The following is a 26,759-nucleotide window of genomic DNA, read 5'->3' on the forward strand; positions in this document are numbered from 1 at the left end:
TTGCACGGGAAGCAGGTGAACACAGCAAAGAAAAAAATGGTAGGGAATGAGACTGAAGAGAGCCAGCTCATGCAGGACTTTTATGGACAGGCAGAGGTTAAGGTTTGGGACTTTATTCTAAATGTGATGGGAAACCTTGAGAATAAAAGAATGATATGATCTGATTCGTGTTTTCAAACAGTCACCTGCTTTATTTTCTTAATCATAATTTGATTACACGTGTGCTATGTTTCTAGCTACTTTTTTTTTTTTAATTAAAAATTTTTTTTAAATATTTATTTTCCCAATATCTTTCAGTACTTTTAAATTATTGTAGGACACTGACACCAGAAAGTACCCCTAGGTTGAAAGGACAGTTTATGGAGTGGCTGGTTAGCTCAGCTGGTTAGAGCATGGTGCTGGTTGCACCAAGGTTGCCAGTTCGATCCCCACATGGGCAACTGTGAGCTGCGCCCTCCTTAAAACAAAACAAAACAAAACAAAACAAAAAACGTAGCTAAATAAAAAAGATTGGAGGGAAGGACAGTTTATTTCAAGACTTGTAGAAAAAGTTCAGATTGCCTTTGAATTCACTAATACATGTACACACAGTTTGCAAGTCAATTATATTTTTTCTCTGCTCAACTAGGAAATTAGTGCTACTAAATGTTTATTAAATCTTGAGTAGTTTGATTTTTCTTATTTTATACAACATTTACAGCCTTTACTGACAGGATATAACCATTATGCCAAAATTCACCCATCAATATGCAACCTCATTTCCCATCTAAAATTAATGAGAATATATTTTCCTTTAAATGGGACACAGACGCAGAGGGCCAGGAATTAAAGTATAGCCTTAAAGTCTTAAATTCGCACTTCAAATATCAAAAGAAGCAATTCCCAAAGTCATGAAGACATGGTAAAATAACTACACAGAAAAATAATGGACATTTAAGTCATTTCATTTTTCTCATATATAGTGAAAACAGATGTATTTATAACTTCAGGCTTCAGATAGCATACTTCACATAGCATATTTCAGATAGCATTATTCATTTAAAATAGACAAATGTTTGCAAAGAACATTTAATATAAATTTCATAGTTGCTTATAAAGTGGTACTTGAAAGGTTGACCTGTATAAGGAAATAAGTTCCTGTCAAGAGAGATGGTAAACTATAAATATAAAATATACCACAGTGTTAAAAACTTCGTAGTGCTCTATAGGAAAATCAATAAGGATAATGTAATTTTTCTGGGGGAAAAAGTTTAGCATTACAAATTTAAATGTAAAGTTTATATATGAATTCAATAAGGAATACCTTATAAGGAATTCAGTAATGGATTCAATAAGGCAAACCTTGCGTTGCCACATAATCATTTATTTTGTGTAAAACAATAAAAATAGTGTACTTTTTGAACATGGGTACATCAAAACCGAAGGTTAATATTTACTTTTTCCTTTATTGGCAACTTTGGATGCATTTTTAGGTTTTGGTTCCCAGAGGGCATTTTTTACAAATCTTGAAGCTGCACCTCTGTCCAGCTTGCCAGCCTTTTTCTTGTCTGTTATTTCCTTGACTCTGTTCCTGTACACTCTTGTTTCTTCCTAATTCCTGCTTTATTGGATGTTCCTTAGGATTAACTCCCTGAATTGCCAAATAAACCCAAAACATTGAATTTAATGTATAAGCAGAAACTAAATCCACTTTTGCTTGTTTGAGTGGCTCCAACTTCTTCAACAACTCATTTCTAGAAACAGACATGGTCTTCAGTATCTCATCTACAGCACCAATAGAATTCTCAAATGTTGATAAATAGTCATGAATTTTTGCTGGATAGTCTTCATTAATTTCCTTTCCTGCCATTATGACCAACTCACTGGTCTTCCACTCCTGTCTCCCAGAAAAATAATTGTGATTTTTCTGAGCAAAAACAAAATTTCAATTTTCAGGAAAAAAATTTGTTTTAGTTAAAATAACCTATTTAGTTAAAATAACCTATTAAGGTTTTTGTAAGTTTTTTATGACTTAGTCTCCCTTTTTTACTGACTAATGGAATCGAATAAAGAACCCAAAAACAGACCCACACTTAGTGACTTGGTCATTTAGTTTTCAACAAAGGAGTCAAAGCAATCCAATGGGGAAAGAGATGCCTTTTCAACAAACTGCAAAAAAAAAAAAAAAAAAAAAAGGATATCTATGTGAAAAGAAATTAACCTTGACACCCCTCTCGCATCATACCCAACGATTAATTCAAGATGGATCACAGTCCTAAATGTAAAAGCTAAAACCATAAGTTTTTAGAAGAAAATATAGGAGGACATCTTTATGACTTGGGGATAGGCAAGTGTTTCTTAGGTCACAGAAAGCAATAAATTGGGACAAAAAATGATTTGACTTCATCAAAATTAAAAACTCATTAAAAGACATCATTGAGGAAATGAATTGTTGGCAAGCCACAGACTAGAAAAACATGTAGAACCTATAGTTCATAAACAACTGCATCTCAGTAATAAGAAGATAACCCAATAAAAAGGGCAAAGATTTGAATAGATAACTCACTAAAGCATCTAGATGAGTGGCCAATAAGGACATGAAATGTGCTTAACATAGTCATCTGTGCTAAAATGTAAAATGCTCTTTCATACTTAGCATTTTTGCATGTTTTTTTCTGAGTTTGTACTATTTTTCTTACTTTGACTTTGATTTTTTTTTTTAAGTAGACCTATTAAAATAACTCCTTTAAAAAGTAACTACTTTTTTCTTTCAGGGAAAATACTCTGCATACCTTGAAACAGCGGCAGCTGTCTTCTTATATAGGAAGTGTCCGCCCTCTTGTCACTGAATTGGTAAGTGTTCTTTGAAATGGAAGTTGTCCTCAAAGTTAGGTGATTTTTTATTTATTTTTTTAAAGTCTGAGAACTTCTCTTGGATTCTTGTTTTTGGTTCCTGAAGGTTTGCTCATACTATTTAACTCTAAAACTACTAAGTTGCATTTGAATTTGGTGGAATTTGAACATACCTACGATCTCTGAGTTGTAAATTTTAAAAGAAGATATAAAAAGTGTCCCTGATTTGCCAGCATTAAAAACAAAATAATTTTGGTCTTATAGCAAAGTTTGATTCTTCAACTAGAAGATGGTGACCTATGAAAGATCATTTAAATAGAAAATGGGGGGGGGGGGGGACTTTGTGAATTACTTTGAGGTTAGACTGGTCATTTTAGGATATGAGTAATAGGAACAACAGTGGATTTGAAAAGAACAGTAGTCTAATTGTAGAAATAAAGGAATAAAGCTTCGTGACAGGTCTCAGTATGTGAATTAAATGTTTATAGTGAGCAGTGGGAGAAATAAGTGGTTATGAAAAAATGGATAAAATTCCATTTGGTAACAAAAGAGGTTTTTTGTGAAAACTGTTTGGCAACTACTGGTAGAGCTTAAAATAAATTGTAGCTAAACTACCCCGTAGCAAGCAACAGAAAATCATTTCCTCTTAACATCTGGAAAGTGGTGGTTTCCTTTTCCAAGAAAGAGACCATGTTCCAAAATTGAATAATTGTGTCTGTCTACAAAATATTTGTGAAAATAGCCAATTGATCTATTGTGCATTTCATTTTCTGGATTGATAATTTGTATTACCATACACAGTAATATTTGGAATAACAATTACTTCCTTTCTTAAGTCACAATATTATAATTTTTCACTTGAAATTCCATATGCAGATCATGTGCTCTTTGCTGAAAAGTGAGGACAGTATATCATCCCAGATGTTTAAAAGCACATTCCTTTCTATCTGTGAAAAGTAGTAGGTAGGAATAACGGGTTTTTCGGGGACGGGGAGATCTTTATTAGAACTCTGTTTTTAAAAAACAATTTTTCGGGGCATTGATGTGTTTTATGTAGCATTAACCCATCATGGGCTCTCATAGGTTTCTCAGGAGGTACTTTCTAGTCACAGAATAAATGACGATTCCTTCCGTTTCTCCTCTGCACTCATTTCTATCTAGGCCTGATTCTGTTTAGAATTCACTTGGCCATGTAGTTCTTATAACAGGGTAAAGATCAGGTCATCTTGAATTACGAATAGCACACCTGCTGGACTGGACCAGTGGTGCTTCCACCTTTCCTCACCTAGGCATGCACCTTTGAGGGCCAACAGAGTCCGTTTAGAATGGGCAGTGAACAGTTGTGTGACTATTTGGAACACTTGTGACCCTTCATTTCCTTTGTTAATTAACTCAATTGTAAATTAATTTATTTCAGTAATCAGGAGAGATTTATCATATCTTGATAGTGTTTAAATGTATGTGGATAGAAAGGATTTATAGTTGATTTTTTTTCTTTTTATTATAGGATCCTGATGCTCCTATAAGACAGAAAATGCCCCTTGATGATCTGGATAGAGAAGATGAAGTTAGATTACTCAAGTATCTTTTCACACTAATCCGCGCTGGAATGACAGAAGAGGTAAGTCATGTACACCCTGCTGTGCAGTTTTTAAATGTCATAGACTCTTTAAGTTGGAAAGCGTCTTTGTGACCACCTCCTATGCCTTCTCAGTGCAGTAGTAATCTTTTTCACAGTATATCTAGATGTAACTGCCGTTTGAACATTTCCAGTGATAAGAACACATTGCCTCAGAAAGCAGTGCACTCTAGTTTGTACAACTCTACTAGAAAATTCTTTATAAGGAGTCAGACTTTGCCTTTCTATATTGTACTGTGTATCCTAGGCATATCCCCATTATTTCTAGTTCTGATGTTTGCATTAAGAATAAGTCTGACCCAAATTGCTCTTCTATTGAATAGTGACTCTATTTATGCATTTGTAGACTGTCATAGCCCTCGGACTTCTCCCTTTTAACCTCACCTCTTTTTTCTTCTTTAAAAGATTTTTGTTAAATTATAGCTAGCACACAATATTATATTAATTTCAGGTGTACACCATAATTATTTGCCAGTTTAAACCTCACTCTTTAAAATGTAATCTCCTTTAAAAGGGGGGGGGGCGGGGGGCGGGGGGCCGGTTAGCTCAGTTGGTTAGAGCGTGGTGCAAAATAACACCAAGGTTGCTGGTTCGATCCCCACATGGACCACTGAACTGCGCCCTAGTTAAGGAAAAAAAAAATGTAATCTCCTTTGTGATAGTTAAGGTCTTATATACACAGGCAGACCTCGGAGATGTTACGGATTTGGTTCCAGAACACCACAATAGGAGTGGTATATTTTTGCTGGTGGAGGGTCTTGCCTGCAACATGTAGGAAAAAAACGCAAAATCTGTGAAGCACAGTATAGCGAAGCACAATAAAATGAGGTGTGCCTGTAGAATATTAAGTATCTAATTAGCTTACTGAACGGCTTTATTGACTCTAGATGAGCAGTCTGATGCATAGAAGCTTCAAGCTTTAGGTATTACGTTATATGAGTACTTCTTTTGCAGTATTATCCGTGATGTTCTTTTAGATGGAAATATGTTAATTCAAAGTGTTTGTTCTTCTGTGTTATAAACCATTAGCATATATTAAGTAATTTCTTATAGTAGTAAGTCTGGGGTTATTAAGATCGTTCTTATTTTTTAATTAAGAGAAGTTCATATAACATATTCATTTATTCAGAAAATATTTAAGTCCCAGCCACTCTGCCAGGTGATGTGTAAGGTACTAGGAATTGCAGTGGCAAACAGGGATGTATTTTTTAAAACAAAACAAAAAATAATCACATTACAGAAAGGGTGTAAACAAAAACTCTCTAGGTCCCACTACCTTTACATAACCACAGATAATGGGTTTTTGTCTTTACTTACAGCCCTTTTTCTTTTATGCCTCTTTTTAACATAATTGTAATCATAGTATACGTTCAGGGTTTTTTTCCTTTTTTAACATCTTTATTGAAATCTAATTCACATACCATACCGTTCACCCATTTAAAGTGTACACTAGAGTGGTTTTGGTATATTAATTGTTTTTCATTGTGGCAAAATCTGTATAACAAAATTTGTCATTTTAACTATTTTTAAGTGTACATTTCAGTGCATTAATTACATTCATTGTGAAACCATCACCATAAAACTTTTCATCACCCCAACCAGAAACTCTGTAACCATTATGCAAAATAATTCCCCTTTCCCTCTTCCCCCAGCCCCTGTGACCTGTAATCTGCTTTCTGTCTCTATGAGTATGCCTGTTCTAGATATTTCATACAAGTGGACTCAGACAATATTTGTCCTTTTGTGTTTGGTTTATTTCACTTAGAATAATGTTTTCAAAGTTCTGCGTTCAGTTTTTATCACTCTTTTTTAGATAGCATATCAAAACATTTTTCCATGTTTCTACATAACTTTCATTATTCATTTCATAATTTTTAAAGCCATAAATCCAGAATGGTGTTTGAGATAGTCTTTAACTGGTTGAATTAATCAGGTTTTCTAGGTTCAAGAAACCCAACGGAAATTACTTATAAGGGGGGAATGGATTGCCTCATGGAACAGAGAAGTCTAGAGGGTTATATCTGACTTTCAGCAGGATCCTGGGACTCAAAAGATGTCATTAGGATACTGTGTCTTTGCTGAGCTCGTGGCTCTGCCCTCCTCTTCTCTGGCTTAATTCTCTAGAAGCCACTCCTCTGTGTCTGTGTCTGTGGTAGCCTCCAGCAGTTTACATCTTCCTGCCAGCTAATAATCCCAGCAAAAGGAGTGTATCTCTCTCTCTCAATATCTCCAGCAAGAGCCCTGGGGGTGATTCTTATTAGATCACTTGCCTAACCCTAGAGTTCAGAGATGGGATTAGGCCTTCCCAAACCATATGAACTAAAAATGGGGAAGAGATGATAGAACAACAAACTGGTATATCAAGTTCATCTGATTGCTCACATTTAACATACAGAAGTATCATTGGTACAGTGAATAAACAATAGCACCCTGTCATTCTAGAAACTAACAGTGTTTTTGTAATTCGTTTACATAAATCAAGGGTCATCAACCTCTTTAGCCCTATTTGTCTGTAGCAGAATTAAATGCCTGTGGGCACCATAGGAACCTGTTGGTAAGCCCAAAGTCAAAGAGCAAATAAAGGATTATTTAGTAAAGAAAGGCAGGGGAGTGGCCAGTTAGTTCACTTGGTTAGAGCGTGGTGCTAATAACACAAAGGTTGCTGGTTCGATCCCTGCATGGGCCTCTGAGCTGTGCCGTCCTTAAAAAAAAAAAAAAAAGGCAGAGACCAACCACAGAAAGACATGGATATGGTGATAAAGTGAAACACCGTTACTTGTTATCTACATCATTTTTTGTAATATCTGTGCCATAAGTTACCTAATCCTGTCATACGCTGCTTATCACTCTTCTATAAGGCACAAGCACTTTTCCAGTACTACACCGGTTATATGACTAACTGCTCTTTCTTGTTTCTGAAGGCACAACGGCTCTGTAAGCGCTGTGGTCAGGCATGGAGAGCTGCAACACTTGAAGGCTGGAAGCTCTATCATGACCCTAATGTGAATGGAGGTATTTTAGTGGATTTTATTCTGAGAGTTGGGGTATATTTAGCTCTAAATGCTAATCTCTGTGAAGTACAGCTTTTGTTTTTAGAAATCAATGAAAGATACCATTTTAAACTACATACTTGTTTTCTTTTGCTGTTTTATAGGAACAGAATTAGAGTCTGTTGAAGGGAATCCATACAGATGCATTTGGAAAATAAGTTGTTGGAGAATGGCCGAAGATGTAAGATATAATCAAATATTTATTGACAATGATTTTTACTCTAGTTAATTAAAGGCCTGAAGGTACTGTAGTTCGGGCTAAAATTCCTGTTTTGAAAGAACTTCCAATCAAATTGAGGAATAGGAGTTGGCTGACTTAACCACTAATCAGAATTATTCAGACACTAAGTAGTAAGATTAAACACTGACATAAGGCAAAAATATAAAGGAGGCACCAAATGAATTCTGAGAATAATAAGCCTTGAGCTAAAGCTGGTTCCCAGGAGAAATAATTGAATTGAACTTTTAAAGATTAGTAGGATATGGGCTGTTGGGCATGAAAATAAAAAGGAACTCTAGGTAGGATGCATAGGTTGTGACATGACCTATGCATTCCTAAAAATCATTGCAGCATGCAAAAAAATTGTACAAAAACCCACAGGACTTTGGGGGAAAAGGAGTTAAGCATACAATACTCGAAAACCATCAGTGATACATAGAAAGATAAAAGCTTAATAGAAGCAGCACAGTTTCACACTGTTAAATGGTTAGGAAATATATAAATATTACAATAAATGTGGCATTTACCTTGAAAGAGACCTGAAGTCTGCTTGTGGAATTGGGTGTCAGAGGGTTGCAGCTTGTGAGTTATTGGGAAGTGGTAAAAGGAGGTTATCTGAAATCAAACAAAACTATATAACACTTGATGTGTATCAGTTTAGCTTATAAAACACCTGATAAACTGAGTTAGCTGGTAGATGTTTGAGATGTGTTACTTTTGTGTATTTTGGTGGCCAGTTTACCTGGATGTAGTTTTCTGCATTCACTTAGCATTTCTTGTGGATGAAATTGTGCATAAGCAAATGGGAAATTTGCATTATGTTCAGATTGTTCCTTGATATGTCAATTGCTTTGGAACAAATTCACATTTTTAAAACAAGCTTTGTAGAAGAACTGACTGTAATGGGAAAGATGATTGAAAGAGGTAAATTAAGAACAGGCAATGGTGGTCCTCAAGTGTAGCTTAAGGATTGAGAACTTTTTTAATCGTACATAGTGGTGAACCATTAAAACCTCAAGGGCACCTGACAGCAGTGTTTTAAAATTTGTGTGGTGATGGAAAATAGGTTTAAAATTGAATGGACCAAAGGCTGAGAAACTAGGATAGGAGCCTCTTAGAATTATTCAGACACTAAGTAATAGGGCCTCATCTAGGATAATATTTGAGAGTGGAAAGGAAGGAAGCAAGAATTGTCAGGATGAGTAATTGCAGACAGAAGGCAGAGGAGCACTTAGTTACATAGTAACAGTCTCTGAAGTATCTTGTTTGGATGATAAGAAAACTGGAAGTGCCATTAATAGAATCTGGAAATTTGATGGGATAATTTGATGAATATAATTAATTCAATTTAGGAATTTGATACAAACTGATGCCTGACAACTTCCATGTGTCTTGTTTTGATGTTGTTTTTAGGTCAGTGTCAGGTAGTATTAGGTATTTAGAAACTTTCTAGGGAAAAACACCTATACAGGTTCTATCTGGAATAAAATTTGACTTATAAATCATCCATTAGAGTTGGATCTGCTTTTACATCCTGTATTTGAAATTTAGATCTTTGATTTTTCCTAAAGATTTCAGTATGACTGTATCATCAAACTAAGGGGTCCTTCCTGCTTGTTACCCCACTAGATCTTTCACTAAAGTTTAGAAACTATCGAATAAATAAGTTCAGTTTAGAAAACATTGCAAAATTCCATATTCTGAAAAAAATTGACATACTAAGAAAAACAGTATTCCAAATTTATTTGGATTTATTGTATTTATTGTATTTCAGGAGCTTTTTAATAGATATGAAAGAGCAATTTATGCAGCTTTAAGTGGGAATCTCAAGCAGGTATGCAGTCTATTTTTATAATTCTTTTACTGTGCAATGAAATCATATACAGAAAATATTCTAATTGTGTATAATAAATCTTATAAACTTAAACTACTTTTCAAAAGTAGCAATGATAAAGAGAATGGAATAGAATAGCTACTTGAGCTGCTCAATATGATGTATCCCATACACCAAATGATGTTTTACTATGTGAAATCAGACTTCAGTTTCTAAGATTGTAAATTTAATTACAACATGCGTTTATTGAAGACTGATAGTACCCATAGTTTTATGCAGCAGTTGCCACTAAGGCACAGTGACTGTGTGGATTGTCTTACGTGTGTGTGCTTCTCACGACCCCATTACCCTCTACATTTTACAGCTCTTTTGAGGGATTACATTAATTAGTTGAAACACCATCTTATATCAGCATGGAAAATTGATGCTATTGTGAACTCAGTATGGAAAAAAATCTTAATACTGTGTTTCCCCGAAAGTAAGGTCTTATTTTCGGGGAAACAGGGTAGTTCAGACTTCTTAGAAGATGTGATTTGGCGAGGGGGGTGGGTGGATTATTCAATGATATTTCACAATCCACAATATTCTGTGTCATTATAGTGCCTTTATATGATTTTGATTTTCCTTTCTTTTTTGTTGACTACGTCTATGTTTTTCTGTTTTGGAATGGGGGGAAAGCTTCTTCCTGTCTGTGACACCTGGGAAGACACAGTGTGGGCCTACTTTCGGGTGATGGTGGACAGTCTGGTAGAACAGGAGATCCGGACCTCAGTCATGACTCTGGATGAAACTGAAGAGCTCCCTAGAGAATATTTGGAAGCAAAGTGAGTTTGTTGGTTTGTATTAGTCATGGTGGTTTGTAGTATGCTCTGTCAAGTTTATTAATATTATTTTATCCTTTATCCTGTTCTTTCTTTCAAAGTTGGACCTTAGAAAAGGTTTTCGAAGAACTTCAAGCTACTGATAAAAAGGTAAATATTACTATGACTATTTTATAATATCTGAAATAGGAAACTATAAATGTTATGCAGTTGTGCACTGTAGTTGAAAGGCAAAAAAATACGTGAAACCTATTTGTTTCATCTAAATATGTGATATGCATGTAATCTAATTTGTAGCTTTCCTTTTGAAAAATTAAAACATGTAATGATAAATTAGTAAGACTTTCTTTTTCTACATCTCAAAATAACCTTCTTAAAAGTAATATTCTTTAAGAATTTTAAAATAACCAAAGTAATACTGTATGTTCTTGGAACAAAGTAATCCAAAGGTGTATAAATAAAACCTGTATGATAATTTTCTCCCAGTCCCTTTATGGTGTTTCTCATTCCCCTGAGATGATAAAGCATATTGATGTGTATCCTTCTATATCTTTGTCCATACTCTTGCAAATACGTATAAATAATGTAGATATTCTGGTGTAGGACTTTGGTTTTTGTTGTTTTTCACATCATACCATATACATCACAACTTGGAGTTTTTTGTTTTTGTTTTCTTAATTCAATGATACTGTCTCCAAGTTCATGGATATAGATTTGACAACCTAATGTTCTTTTTTAATAGGTACATAATGTTCTATATGTAATTTTTAAATCATTGCACTTTTGCTGATATTTAGGTTGTTTTTAGCACTATAGTGAACATTCTTATATACATATATGCTCACCTACTAGTTCTGTTTCTTTAGGATAGGTTTCCTGAAAGCAGGGTTGCTGGGTTGAAGGGTGTATGTGTATTAAATTAATTAACTGGTTATAGCAATTAATTCATACTCTCACAAGTAATTTATTGTGTCCATTTCCCTGCATTCTCACCAGTCCTGTGTGTCACCCTTTTTATTTCTTGCCAATCCATCAGATTAGGTGAGAAATGAGAGTGCACTGTTCTACTCACATTTTTCTGTGTATTCATAAGGCTGAGCAAGTTTTCCTATGTTTATTGACCATTTGTGAATTTCCTGTTCAGATCTTTCACCCATTTTTCTGTTGAGTTTTATCTTTATTATTGTATATGAACTCTTTGTATAGTAAGGAAATTAATGTTTTTTTTCTGTCAAGTGTTTATTATTTTGGAGATTCCAACTAATGAAAATAAAACAAGAACGTCAAAGAATAGATATAAATGTTAGAAAAGGGGGAATATTTACATAATGTTCAAAGTGTAAATCTAGAAACTCAAGACTCAGAAAATTTCTAGAATTAATAAGATAATAAGAAGTTGTTAAAGTATCTAAATACAAAACAAAGTTACAAAAAATCGTAGCCTTTCTGTACTTGTTATAACTAGTTAGAAAAGCATATAGCCCTCTCCAAAAGTCCCATTTAAATTATTGACTGAAACTCTAAGATACCTAGGAATAAAAATTACCAAAGGTTTGAGAGCCTTCATAAAGAAAGCTGTAGAATTTTATTGAAAAAGATGAGTAAATAGATATACCACGTTCCTGGATGAGAAAACTCAACGTAAATGTCATTCATTCCAAAATTAACATAGAAACCTAAACCTTTGGGGATTATTTCTAGGCAGAAAATTTCCAAATAGATGAATGAGTAAGAATGGCAAGAAAATTTGGAAAATAACAATAGTTATGGGATACTGTCTTAATAATAAAACAATATAAAGATATAGCAAAACAGTATAAAACTGGCACAGGAATAAATAATAGATCAGTGGAACCAAAAGTCCACATTAGATGTAAGAATAGATGAGAAATAAACAATGACAGAGGTGACCTTTCATTTTAGAGGAACTGGGATGGTTTGTTTAGATACATGAAGTGGACAAAATTAACTTTCCATTTGGAAAGACAACAAAGCTAGATCCCTACCTCATGCTATGTATTAACATAAATTCCAGATGGAACAAAAGTTTGAATGTTAAAAATAAATGTTGCAAGAAAATTTAGACAACTAAGTAAAAATTTTAAATGTTGACAAAAAATAAACTGTTAAGCTTCAAGAAACCCAGCTGAAGGTTACTTGTAGATGTTTTTTTTTTCCTACTTTGTGCCTATTCACTATTTTGACGGTTTTTCTTACTCTCGGTGCTATGTGCAGAAGAGAATACCCAAAGAATGCTTTTAATAACTGCTGTTCATGTTGAAAGAAATCTTTATAGTTTATTTTGCTTAGGTCACATATGCACTTCCTTTCTGGTCCATCATGGAGTGTCAAGCAAAACAGTAGTAAAATATTAAAAAAAAAAAAGTTTAATAACATTCACAGAGATTAAATTGTTTTATCACAGTTCTCTGCTTTCAAACATATTGTTCAGTCCTGGATTTGTAAGCCTTGATTAAATCCCAAAGGCAGTATCTTTCCCATGTTTTATTTTGATCTCCTGAGATCATTCATTTCCAGCTTTTTCTTTATGTGTGTTCCTTCTGAAGTTTGATATTTTTAGTTTAACAATAAGTACATAATACAGAATGACCACTAGGAGATTTATGGAAAATGTAAAAATTTTTTCAGAGAGTTCTGGAAGAGAATCAAGAACATTATCATATAGTTCAAAAATTCCTTATCCTGGGAGACATTGATGGTAAGATATTATAATTTTATTTTACTTTGTATGAGCTCTTTGTTTTCTTATAGTAATTTTGTAAAAAGTTATCAAGTCAATGCGTATGACTCACTACATCTTTTAATCTTCATAAAAAGTCTATTTTGATGCAACCATCTATTTAACTGTTAAATATAACAGTTTGGATTTAATCCAGAGTCAGTTTTATATGATGGTTGTTAACAATGAGATAGTGACTAAATAGCACTATAGGAATGTGGTAAATGTTCTTGGTAATGTTTATGTATCTTCTTTTGATTCTTATTCCTATTGTTGAATCTTTGCTTTGATGGCTCGTAGGTTTGATGGATGAGTTTAGCAAATGGCTTTCCAAAAGCAGAAATAATCTACCTGGACACCTCCTGCGCTTCATGACTCATCTTATTTTGTTTTTTCGCACTCTGGGACTACAGACCAAAGTAAATAAAAATGAACTATTTACCTTCTCTACAAGACGGATGCTTTAGACCTGTCATCAGGAAAACACTGCTTTTTTGTTGTTTTCTAGAAATGGTCATAAGGGTGCCAAAGTCTTCTATATAGTCTCATATGGTCATTCAGTGGTAACTCGCTGTGGGTGACCTATTAGGATTCTAATACGTGGTTGCAGAATGCTGATGGTCATATGGTTTTTGGCAAATTCATAACTTTAATCATCATCAGGACCCAACTCTAAATCTAACTCAAGCAGCTAGGCTAATTGAACGAGACAGAGTTCGATGTGAGATTATAAATCTTTGTTTTCTTTTTTTCTTTTTTCCTAAATCATAACATTTGGTCAGAGTACATGTAGAAGGCAGAATGATACAGCAGTTGAAAGATTGGGTTTTGGAGTAAGAATCTTGGGTTCACAGCCTTTCTAAGCAGCTTATAGCTTTGTTGTTCTGGATAAATAAAACCTCCATAGGTCTTAGTTTCTTTCTCAGTAAAATGTGACAATAATAGTAACTACCCACAAAGAGTATGGTAAGATTAAATCAGGCAGTATATGAATTTGGCTAAGCACTTAGCCTTGCATATAGTTTTTGCTCAATAGTAAATATTTAAAAATTTAATAGCAGAATTTTTATTAGACATATTGCTGATACACATAAGCAGTTGTGTTTATAATTGAATTATATCTTTTTTCCCAATGAAGGAAGAAGTTTCCATTGAGGTTTTAAAGACATATATACAGGTAAACTTGGAGAATCCACCATTTGATTTTTTTTTTTTTACTATTTTAATGAAAATAAAAATTAGAATGATGGTATTTTAATATCCAGTGGCAGGAAATTCATCAGAATTTGTAAGAGACCTTTAATTATCATAAGTTCATTTTTTAAGAATTTTTCTGTTTAGCAGCACAAATCCGTGTTTGTGTGAATTTCTCCTAAATATGTTTGAACTTTTTCAAACATTTGTTTTATTACTGACATATTTTGATCTTTTTCTATTTTTCAGCTTTTAATAAATGAGAAGCATATAAATCTCATAGCATTTTATACCTGTCATTTACCTCAAGACCTAGCTGTTGCCCAGTACGCACTGTTTTTGGAAGGTGTGACAGAACTTGAGCAGCGCCACCATTGCCTGGAGCTGGCTAAAGAAGCAGGTAAAAGTAGTTCGAGAACTTCATCATTGGGCTTTGTAGGCAAATTTATCATTTTGGCTTTAGTAACATCCTTCTAGTTTTAAATCTTATTTCTCTTAAGAGAATTTCAATGAAATTCTGTTTTAGGAATAAAATATACTGTAACTTGTGTAAAAATCTGTATCTTTAAATTTTGGCATTTTCTTTCATAATGTCTTTTTTTTTTTTCCTAATGCGTCTTTTTTCTTTTTTTTTAAATTTATTGGGGTGACAATTATTAGTAAAATTACATAGGTTTCAGGTGTACAATTCTGTATTATATCATCTATAAATCCCATTGTGTGTTCACCACCCAGAGTCAGTTCTCCTTCCATCACCATATATTTGTCATAATGTCTTTCATATTTTATGTTACAGTTTTTAAAAATTTCTATCCCAAATTTACCAAATCATTGTGACTGTTTAGAGAATATTGGTGTGAACGATTAAGTCTTGTTTTTGTCTCTTCAAAAAATTCTTCAGATTTGGATATTGCAACTATAACAAAAACTGTAGTTGAGAATATTCGAAAGAAGGACAATGGTGAATTCAGTCATCATGACCTGGCCCCAGCCCTAGATACTGGCACTACTGAGGTAATATAAGGGTGAGGGGAAGTGTGTTAGGTGTAACTCCTAGTAATCCCTTGTGTTGTGCTTTGGTGACTTTCTACCTTAAACTTCTCTGGCTTCTTTTCTTTAAGAATTTTTCTTTGTCAGCCAAAACCTTTTAAATTATAAAAATTGAAAGCAAACTTCAAGTCTTATATAAGGGATTACTTATAGTAGTATTATGTTAGAGGAAGCTTCTTTAATTGAAAAAAATCTGAGCTTTGGGTTTTTGCTCATCGCATTATTCTAGATACTTGATCAATCACTAACTCTTATGATACTGACATATTCCTATTTTCAGAAAGGAATTGAAAGTTTTATCTAGGAAAGAAAAAATTTTTAGAGTAACACTTAAAGGAATCACATGGTTAAGTTGGTGGGACATAGAATATATAATTCCAGATTCACAGTCAAGTAGGTTTATCCATAATTTAATAGAAAGCTATTAAATATGAAAATAAGCTAAGGAAAGCTGGATTCTTTCATAGTTTTGTATAATTTGAGGGACAGTGATGTTCACTAGAAGCGCAGGTGTAAGTTAATTCTGATTTGCAGACTATCTTAGAAAACAACAAAATTGATGTTTCTTTTTTCTCTCTCTCAAATTAATAGGAGGACCGTTTAAAAATTGATGGAATTGACTGGTTGGTGTTTGACCCAGCACAGAGGGCCGAAGCACTAAAACAAGGCAATGCAATAATAAGAAAATTCTTGGGTATGCTGTATTTTTATATTCTTTTTAAAGTTTTTTGTTCAAATCTATATATTCTTCAAACTTTGTTTTGTTTTTCAAACCTTTCCAATAGTGGAGGGCACAAAAAGCCACTCATATATATATCAAACTTGGTATTATGAAACAAAACATGTTTAACAGTGAATTTTCATGTCCTACTCAATTTTGTGTATAATCTCAAGGCTTTGAAAAATGTAATCCTTTTTTTAAGACTCAGAAGTATGTAAAAGTAACTGCATTTAATAAAACCTTTTGTGCCTATAGCTTTGAAATAAGGAAAAGGCCCAGCCGTTAGGTAGAAAGGTCGCCCAGACCTTTAACTGAAGTACCTGAAATGGTTACAGCTGACTGTAAAAATTGCAAACCAATGATTATACTTCTTTAGATACCGTTACACAGAAATCCACATATATATTGAAAAATTGTATGTCTTTTTCACAGCCTCAAAAAAGCATGAAGCTGCAAAAGAAGTATTTGTGAAAATTCCTCAGGATTCTATAGCAGAAATCTATAATCAATGGGAGGAACAAGGAATGGAAAGCCCACTTCCTGCTGAAGATGATAATGCTATCAGAGAACATTTGTGCATTAGAGCTTATTTGGTAAGACTATAAAGAAAAAGACAGGGGCTGGTCTGGTGGCTCAGGTGGTTGGAGTGCTTTGCTCCTAACACGGAGGTCAGAGGTTCGATTTTCACATGGGGCAGTAATCTGCGCCCTCTACAGCTAAGACTGTGAACAACCGCTCTCCCTGGAGCTGTGCTGCCGCAGGTGATCGGCGAGCAGCCAGCCGAGAGCAGCCCACTGATGACTGGTGACCGACTGCCTCAGCCTGGGGAGAGCGCAAGGCTCATAATCCCAGCATGGGCCAGGGAGCTGTGTCCTACACAACTAGACTAAGAAACAACGGCTTGAACCAGAATGTGGGTGGAGAGAAGGAGGGAGGGTGGGAAGAAAAGGACTAAGTGCCTGTCTTCATGATGGTCTTTCTGATTCACTCTCAGACTTGGAACTGTTTCCAGAAGTGGTGATTGACTCACTCATTATCTTACCTTTCTTGTGACTGTGGTACTGACTGATCCACAAGGGCATTGAAACCATGACCTGGTCTTCATTAATATGAGCCTCTAATCAGTGCTAACCAAACAAGGCACCTCACATGGGAGATAGTGTATGTGATGTCTGAAGCTAATGTTTTCTTTGAATGCTTATCTAGACTTTAATATTCCTGCCTTTGGCAATAACTGAGAAAAGCAAGATATTCTCTATTTGTTATGACTAAAAAAACAACATGCGCATTCAAAATTCATTCAACAATAATGAAGTGACTACAGGGACTAGTCTGTGGATGGCTTTCTGTCCTTGCCCCCTAGAAGCTAGAAGATTGGTCAAAAAGACAGGCAAGTAAACATGTGCACCTCACAGAGTGCTAAGTGTCAAGATACGTATGTGATCAGGGTGCTGAGATAGGAGTCGGTGCCAGAAAATGATGTGTACACACACGCGTACACGTCTTGCTGGTGTTTGTCACTAGACAAAACATTCACAGTGATTTTTTTGCATAAAAACTTAAATACTGAACAGTTTTGTTTCTTGATGCCACAAAATTATTTCTAAGAACCAAATTTTAAAAGCTTTGTTGAATGTATATAAAAAGTTCTTTTTTTGTATTTTTGTATTTTCTATTTTAGGAAGCCCATGAAACGTTTAATGAGTGGTTTAAGCATATGAATTCAGCGCCACAAAAACCTGCTTTGATACCTCAACCAAGTTTTACTGAGAAAGTGGCTCATGAACACAAAGAAAAGAAATACGAAGTAAGTTGAATATAGATGAGACCTGTCTGTTGCATCTTTATACATGCCATATATTTAACGAGATCATTTTTTTCAGCAACTATATTTCTATTATAACAGGTGATCTTCCTGTTAATGTTCTGCTTTGAGAAAAAGCCATCTGTTTAGTTACTTTTCTTTCTAAAGTAGATAATTAGCCAGAGATGAAACATACCTTCAGATGACAATCGTATTCATTTACAAAGCTATTATTTTAGTGTTTTATTTAAATGCAGTCTGTTGATGTTTATTTTTATATTTGGCTGACTGAATGTCAACTCTTCAGAATGATACTCCATATTATATATATTCCTGTGTGCACCTTACAAATACATTATTTATTGGTTTTAGTCCATTATATATCTGCCTTCTGTTTGTTTTACAGATGGATTACGGTATTTGGAAAGGGCATTTGGATGCCCTAACTGCTGATGTAAAGGAGAAAATGTACAATGTCTTATTGTTTGTTGATGGAGGATGGATGGTGGATGTTAGAGAGGTAAGTTGTGTGCATTGTTTGTAGCTAAAAGCAAAAAATATATGTATCTCTCTTTTTTAAAAGTTTTGTCTCTGAATAGGAGCATCTATAGTTCTTACATAACCTTTGTATTTAAAACTGAACATCCCATAATTTAAATCTAAACTGAAAATACTAGCTAGGGAATAGGAATATTCAACTCTTGGGTAAACTGTTTCTTCACGTTTAATATCTTCACTCGGGATACCAAAATCTAATTTTTTTAAATTCTGGACCTACAATTTTAATTATACAAGCATTCAACTCAATTTAGGGATATGAGGATAAGGCTGGTAGAATGAGTAAGACATGTAAAGCAGTGACTGTCACCTCTGAGCTATCCATTTATCTTGAAAGCTTTTTTAAAATGCTGGGTTCCGTCCCCAGAGGTTCTGGTTGAATTGGTCTAAGGTAGGGCCGGGCTTTTTATTTTTGATTTTTTATTAATTGAATAGCAAGCTTTAATGTGTACCCTGGGTTGAGAACCAGCTACAGAAGTACTTAATGCCATAAGAAAAGCACAAATTAAGTATTTTGTGAGTTCAGGGAGAAAAAAGGCTTCCTCTGCCTGGAAGAGATCTGGACAGGATGCTTGAAAGGTATAGCATTTGACTGAATCTTGAAGGAATCGGGTAGAATTTGGATGAGCTGAGATGGGGGAAAGGAAGGATACTGCTGGTGCTAATCAGTGAGGGAAGGACACTGAAGCTTGAACCTGGGGCACGACAGAAACTACCTCAGTTTTGCCTTTGCAGACCTGATGGTCTATCCAGAGAGACTTGGAAATGCTGAATTCTGGATAGCTGGCACATTATTTTGAACAGAGAAAACCATAGGAGTATTCCTAGTATCTTCTACCATGTCCTAATATACTCACTATTTTTTTTTAGCCACATTTTTCTAGCTTCTCTGGCTTCCCAGAAGCAAAAAAACAATAGGACTAGGAGATTAGCTTTGAGCTCCTATTTGTTACTAATCCCTGATACAGTAATATCTTTAAAGTCTTTTCTTCTTACCCTAAAATTCTTAGAACTCTGCTGACTTCATAAGTAATTTCGAAGTTTTAGCAGGTTCCTCAGGCTCACCTTTTCTAATTTGTGCTCACAAAGAAAAAAGTTTTTGTGTTGCTAAATGCTATTTAAATTTTAAAAAGACTTGAGTGCCTTGTTAATACACAAATCTTTGTTGTACTAGTTATTAATTAATCTTAGTAGATTAGATCATGAAAGCCACAAAACAGGCTGGAGTAGTGTAAAAATGGAGGTGGAATAGAAGGCAATGAATGATACCATTTTTTTTTATCAAACATTTAAAAATCAATGTTCAGTCTCAACTGCTTCAAATAATCCAGACAAGAAGAGATTTCTTGAACAATCAAATGGTAAATAATGACATTTTGAATCACCGTGGTTTAGTTTAGCTTAACACTCTTACTTGTTCAACAAAACAGGGAATTATCAGGGTTTCTGCTACCACATGTGTCACTTGTATAAGAAGTAGGAAATGATACCCTTTCCCTTACACAGATCAATTCCATGCCAGGTGAGCATGACCTGTAGAGTGGAGCACAGCCATGACTTAAGCCCCCACTCACTTGCCTGGCCAGCTACTATTGTGCAAAGCACAGATGTACAAGATAGCCAAGGCATTATATACTGTCTCTTCTACTGACACCTCCAAGTTGTTATGTAACTGTGGAATGGTCCCATTAGTGTTGGAGGCTGGTGGCACACAGGGATAGCAGGGGGTGGAGCAGGCAGGCCATTTTTACCTACTTTTCACCATCTCTGCTTACACTACATTTTAGTTGAAGCTCCAACAGTCTTTCCCTTGCTTCCCACTCTTCCTTATACAGTCTCTTCCTCATATAGATCAGCTAGTAATCCTTTTAAAATGAAATAGATGTCACTCTCCTACTTAGAACCTTCTGATGTCTTCTCATTACTCTTTGAATAAAACTCAAAGTTCTTTTCTTGATGTACAAAGTCATATGTACACTGGAACTTGTCTGCGTCCCCTGTCTTGTGTCCTACACCTCTCCCCTCCCTACACTCTATCCTTCTGAACCTCTTTGCTGTTCTCCCTCTGCCTAGAATGCTCTTTCCCCAAGGTATCTGCATGGATGGCTCCCTTCCTTCCTTGAGCAGCCTGCTCAAATGTCATCTTTTAGACTCTCCCCGACCCCAGCCACTCTATCCTAAATAACATATACATATATGTACACACACCTGTCAACGTTCTGTCTCCTTATCCTGAGTTAGTTTTCTTCATAGCACTTACCACAGTCTGATACAATGTATATCAATTTATTTGTTTTTGTATGTCTGCCCCCATTAGAATATAACCTTCATGAAGGGAGAAACCTTGTTTTCATTTCTCTGACCGTGGCACTTCAAATAATACCTAAAACGTAAGAGGCTTTCAGAAATTACTTGGTAAATGAATAGTACTACATTATTGGGGTGAATGCATTGTCTTCATTTCAGGGGTCCCTGTCACCACAGGTCCACTTCTGCTATCAACACTTTGAGTTAATGAGTTTTTCTCATATATAAGGCACTGTATGTCCCTGATGGAAAGAATCGTCTTGTTTTCTATATTTACAGGATTTTTCAAAGCTTTTCTTCATTCAGATAAGAAAAATATCCTAGGTTGTGGCAGAGCAGTTAATTCCCTTTTCCTTGTGGTAAATTGCTGGGCCCACCAGGCCCATCAGGCATGATTCTGGATGGTTGATAGCAGCAGTCCGTCTGCTGGTATGGGAATCCATTATATAATAGTCAGTAGAGGAGATCACTGGGAACATACCCTGATATTTGGCAGCAGAAGGATTTAGGAGAAGCGGCTCCCGGAATCCATCCTGTGAGGTGAGGTTATTGATAAACAGAATCCATCCTGTGAGGTGAGGTTATTGGCAAACGGAATCCATCCTGTGAGGTAAGGTTATTGATAAACAGAATCCATCCTGTGAAGTGAGGTTATTGACAAACGGAATCCATCCTGTGAGATGAGGTTATTGAGAAACGGAATCCATCCTGTGAGGTGAGGTTATTGAGAAACAGAATCCATCCTGTGAGGTGAGGTTATTGACAAACGGAATCCATCCTGTGAGGTGAGGTTATTGATGAACCTGCTGCTACTTTCATGGGATAAGGAGTCTAGGAGCCAGGGGTATTTGGCCTCTGTAGTGTAGGGGGAAAGACTACATTGAAGCACAAATAGAATGACAGCAGTCCTCTCATTCTAGGCACCAGGTAGGAATCACTGGTAAGAATTACTAGTAAGGTGTTTTAAATACCCCTGTGAAGGTAGTGATGAATTCCTATTTGAGAAAAGAAATGAAGGTGCTAACCCTTTTAAAGCTAAGAAAATGCAAAGCACGCATTTTAGTGTTTGCTTTTATGTTTTTGTATCTCAAAACAAGACTAAAAGATTGATGGTAATTTTTCCTGTGTGGAAACCTGACCTAGGTCAGACTAACTTAGTACAATTACTCATTGGTAGAATTACCAGGTTACAGTTTGTTGTTTCACACCTCCACTTATATCTACCTTTGAAAAATGTTTTAGCAGTTTAATATTACAGCCTCACACATGAAGATATTTTTAGAGATTAATATAATTGTCATAAGAAAAAAAAATGCAAACTTCTAAGAAAGTACCCTTTTAAAAATTAATTGTATGTATCTTCAATAGGCTTTTCAAAGAACCAGTTGTTTTAACGTGTCCTGTTTTCTGTTTTGTTTTACACTATGAGTTCTGTGGATTTCCTTCCTATTTTTAAGATTATTTCAGAAATTTTAGTGTGGTTGAGTACCTTTATATTTTAATTACTTTAGTTTTCAAATTTGTTAGGAGAAAATGTAAGGTTTATTCTCCTGCACTCTTACATAATTTTTTAGAAAGATTTATGCATACTCAAAAGAAATGTTACTTGTTTTCTCCACATTAAGTTTTCCTCACATAGTTGTTAGTTCTGTCTCATTGGTTATATTATTCAAATCTATAGGTGCTTTCAATTTTTCTATTTTAAAAAAATTAACACAAAGATATCATAAATTTGTTCTTTGTTTAAAAACAAGACGTTTGCAGTGAAATTGTCCTTCCCTGCACGCCTCTCCCCCACCACCCCTTCCCCCCGCCCCCATCCTGACCCTTCTTCTCAGCCACAGTCTTTGCTGCCAGTCAGGTACATCTTCTCAGACCTCCTTATATGCCTCTGTTTCCATCTGTACTCGGATGTCCAGGGGAATGGTGATTGTTTCTGTTCTGAGTTTTGCCTAGTGGTATTCAGTCTCTAACTCTTACTTACTCCTATTTCACGTTTTTATTCAAGACATAGTAAGTTTACTAGAAATACAAATCAGAAGCATTTTGTTTTCATTATCAGACCTGTGACTCCTCTGTAGTATATTTTGTTCATCTTCATGTTGTTTTGCCAAAAAGTCTTGCCTACTAGATACCATGACTGAAAGCCTGCCTTGTTTTACTTTTAATGGGCATGATAAGCTTTAGAGAAATTCTTTAGCTTCTCCCTGTTGCTTTTTGGTTTTGATTCCGTACAGAGTATTTAGCTTAAAGTAGTTAAAATGACTCCTTGATGTTGTCTGTCCCTAGGATGCTGAGGAAGACCATGAAAGAACACATCAAATGGTTTTACTGAGAAAGCTCTGTCTGCCGGCGTTGTGTTTTCTGCTTCACACTGTATTGCATAGTACTGGTCAGTATCAGGAATGCCTGCAGTTAGCAGATATGGTGTCCTCTGAGCGCCACAAACTGTATCTGGTAAGTTCTAGAGCATTTACACATTTACATTTTAGTGATTTGGTAAGCTCTGTAGTAATATTTAATTGTGTGAGATGTGTTTATTTTTTTTTTTAGCTGTACTTAGATTTTCTTAAAGTGATAATCCCGTTTTAATTATTGTACTTTTCCCCCAAAATGTGTATACATTCCTAAGCAGTTAGAAGTATTTAGACTGACTCAGAGAAATAACTTTGAAATTCCTAGGCCATGCTATCATACTGGCCTCTAGCTACGTAAATGTCAAAGAGGGATTTCTTATGTTAGGCTAATCGAGTTGATTAGGTGACTAAAAGTTCTTAATTTTTGTTTTTCTCTTTTTTTAAAATCAGGTATTTTCTAAGGAAGAGCTAAGGAAATTGCTGCAGAAGTTAAGAGAATCCTCTCTGATGCTCCTAGATCAGGGGCTTGATCCGTTAGGATATGAAATTCAGTCATAATTCATCTACTCTTTGTAATCTCACTATTTCCATGATAAATGGAGTTTTTTGTAAAATATACATATTTGTAATTACTGGGTTTTTTCTTTTGCATTATGGGGAAAAATATTCGTAAAATTTAAACATTTGAATTTTGTACTTTTCAGAATATTATGGTAACACTGAAATTTTAGTGTATTATATCAGTTATTTCCCTGTTTATTAATAAAATTATATAAAAATTAAAAATTTCTGTTCTTTACAAATTCTATTTGTCATTCTGTTTTGTAATAAGAAATTAAATTTCCTGTTATCCCATTTTTTTCCTATGATCATAAGTATTCTGAAAAGAATGGAAAGTAGATTTAAGTCAGGTATGTAATTTCTCATAAAATTTAGTATTTTTTAAATATTAAAGCTAAGAAAATGAATATAGCAAAAATGTTTTCTAAAATAATATTAAGCTATTGTTCTCTTTATTTTGAAGACATTTCTAGTTTATTAACTTTCATTCAGTGAACCTGCTATTAAAATAAGTTGGAGCATGGAAAGAATTAATGTAGTATCTGGCACATGGTGAATGGTGAACTGAATAAATTGAGGAATACAAAATGAGTAAGATCTAATCCAGCCCTTCTACTAGGGGAAATACAATAAACTTTTTTTTTTTCAATGCCATTAAAAAATACAAGTAATCAGAGCATGAAGAACTATTTCCAGCTAAAAGGTCTCTGAGGAAGTAGCATTTGGGTTGTGGTTTGAGTAATGTACTGAATTTACAAAGGTAAAGATACAGAACAAGAATGGTGAGGCACTACAGATCAGGAAACCAATATGAGCAAGGCCTGCAAGTGTTAATGCATGTTTATGTATCAGCAAGTATGCCGAACCGACAAGAACGTAGGACTTACAAATGGGAAAACATTTAAAGAGAATGTGACTAATAGAAAACGTGGTCTGGGTTAGTAATTTCCAAAACGGGCTAATCATCTGAATCCCCTGAGGAATTTGTTAAATACGAGTATGTATTTATAGATGGCACCCCTAAGATGTCTGGCTCAGGAGTCCTGGCAAAGAGTCATAGAATTTGTATTTTTAAATGTAATATGTGTAGATGATTCTTACTAGCTAAGCATGGGCCATTCCAGTTTAAGTCAGAGATGAGTATCGGCAGTCCTGTACCCAGCACAGACAGCGAGAGTTGATAATAACATTATCTTCCTGGCATCAGTTGGGAAGAGGTACAGAGACAATGGAGTCGGCCTCAAGTTTTTATTCTAGCTAAAGTGATCCAGTGATGAAATATTCAGTCATCAAAACCTTTCATTCTTATATCTTACTATGTATCCATTTTAAAAACGAGGTAGAGCAGTATGAACTGATAAAAAAGTGTAAATCTAACATGTATGGGAGTTGTATGTTGAAAACTATAAAATGCTGCTGAAAGAAACCAAAGGAGCAAAATAAATGGAGAGACACACCATGTTTATTAATTGTAAGACTCAAGATAGTAAAGATGTCCCTTCTCATATTGATATACAAGGTTAACACAATGCCTATCAATATTCCAGCAAGAAAACAGATTGTGTATTATTTGGGATGATTGAATTAATACTAATTTTCTTAGGTGTGATAATGGTATTGTGGCTAGGTAGAAGAGTGTTCTTATTCTTAGGAGATGCATGCTGAAATATTTAGAGATGAAGCCTGTACTTTGAAACGGTTTAGCTTTAAAATAAAAGTCTACAAAGGTAAAGCAAATATGGCAAAATGTTAACTAGATTTAAAATTTTTCAAAATCAAAATTTGGGCGAATTTCAATAAATTGTGGCAGAACAACTGAATATCCATATGGAAAATAAACAAACTACCCCCACTATACCTTACACTGTCAGTAGGAGAATTGTGGTATGTTCATAACAAAAATACTACTCAGCAATATAAAAAGGAAAGAATTGATCTATTCAACAAAAGAACTTAGACACAAAAAGAATACATAGTGTGTGATTCATTTATATGAAGTTCTATTATAGAATAATCGAAACTGGTGAAAACAATTGGAACAGTGGCTTCCTCTTGGTGGTAGGGTGACAATTTTCTAGGGAATTTTCTGAGATGATGGAAATGTTTTATATCTTAACGGGTGTGGGTTTCATAGGTGCACCCATATACAGTTTAAGATTTGTAAATATACCTTTTAAAAATCTAATGGAAGAGTGGGGAGAGGGTATACATGAAACAAGAATGGCAGTTGGTGAAACCAGACTGTTGGTACAAGGGGGTTCACCATACTGTTTTAACTTTGCACTTTAAGGTTGGAATTCTCCATAATCAAAAAGAAGGAAAGTAGGCTAGGGAGCCAGAGAAATTGTGGTTTGAATCTTACTCTCATCCCATTTTAGCTGCAAGATTAACAGCCATGAATCTCTATTTCCATCATGTAAAAATGAAAATAAGGATAATAATCACATTTCAGGATGAGTAAGGGTTATGGCTCCTGCACTTTGATGAAAGAAGAGAAAGCCACTTAACCAACTAAATCAGCCTGGAGAGGTACAGGTTCTGGAACAGTGAGAAACTGGATGAATGTCAAAAATGGGGTTAGACAGAAAGGCCTTGAACAACAGAATTAGGATCAGTAATCCTAGACAAGCAGTTGGAATACACTAAATCCACTAGATATTTTTATCTCTAACCCAAATTTGAGTTCATATTTTACCTATTTTGAATATAAGAGAAATAGAGGAATGATAAAAAATATAATTTATCCATGCTAAGGTTATCAGTCCAAATGTATAATTACAAGGAGACAATGGAGTAGGTTAAATGAAGATAGGCTAAAATAGGCTAACTAAAGCCTCCGTTCTTACCTGGGGAGTAGGTGAGGGTAAATGTGATAAAACACTGATCAGGTTGGTTTCTTAGATCCAAACTGGAAGGGAGGATGATAATATAAATACCAGGGGTGTATACACGTGACTTGTATTCACCTTTTGTTATCGGTATAGAGTATTACAATTTTCATACAGTTTTTTCCTTAAAATGTGTATAAATTTTTTTGGCACCCTCTGTATAAAACAAAAGGCACACAGTAT

At 34.8% G+C, this 26,759-nt stretch overlaps 1 protein-coding gene and 1 pseudogene across 1 annotated transcript in view; one reads left to right on the forward strand and one right to left on the reverse strand.

Moving 5' to 3' along the window:
* The window catches only part of NUP107 (nucleoporin 107), a 41,582-nt gene extending 17,647 nt beyond the window's left edge, over positions 1-23,935 (forward strand). The window contains exons 11-28 of the mRNA XM_019748987.3: positions 2,754-2,832; positions 4,340-4,453; positions 7,393-7,483; positions 7,626-7,702; positions 9,516-9,575; positions 10,254-10,399; positions 10,498-10,546; positions 13,046-13,115; positions 13,437-13,555; positions 14,275-14,313; positions 14,580-14,730; positions 15,232-15,344; positions 15,972-16,074; positions 16,534-16,694; positions 17,783-17,908; positions 18,312-18,425; positions 23,060-23,227; positions 23,578-23,935. Of these exons, the coding sequence (XP_019604546.3) occupies positions 2,754-2,832; positions 4,340-4,453; positions 7,393-7,483; positions 7,626-7,702; positions 9,516-9,575; positions 10,254-10,399; positions 10,498-10,546; positions 13,046-13,115; positions 13,437-13,555; positions 14,275-14,313; positions 14,580-14,730; positions 15,232-15,344; positions 15,972-16,074; positions 16,534-16,694; positions 17,783-17,908; positions 18,312-18,425; positions 23,060-23,227; positions 23,578-23,685 (1,888 nt within the window). The 3' untranslated portion in view covers positions 23,686-23,935. The remainder of the gene's footprint in view (positions 1-2,753; positions 2,833-4,339; positions 4,454-7,392; positions 7,484-7,625; positions 7,703-9,515; positions 9,576-10,253; positions 10,400-10,497; positions 10,547-13,045; positions 13,116-13,436; positions 13,556-14,274; positions 14,314-14,579; positions 14,731-15,231; positions 15,345-15,971; positions 16,075-16,533; positions 16,695-17,782; positions 17,909-18,311; positions 18,426-23,059; positions 23,228-23,577) is intronic.
* On the reverse strand, positions 1,367-2,686 carry LOC109456550 (nuclear nucleic acid-binding protein C1D pseudogene; annotated as a pseudogene).
* Positions 23,936-26,759: the final 2,824 nt, after the last annotated feature.

The sequence above is a fragment of the Rhinolophus sinicus genome, chromosome 1, assembly GCF_057876585.1.
Source record: "Rhinolophus sinicus isolate RSI-liver-muscle chromosome 1, RSI-T2T, whole genome shotgun sequence".
Classification (NCBI taxonomy): Eukaryota; Metazoa; Chordata; class Mammalia; order Chiroptera; family Rhinolophidae; genus Rhinolophus; species Rhinolophus sinicus.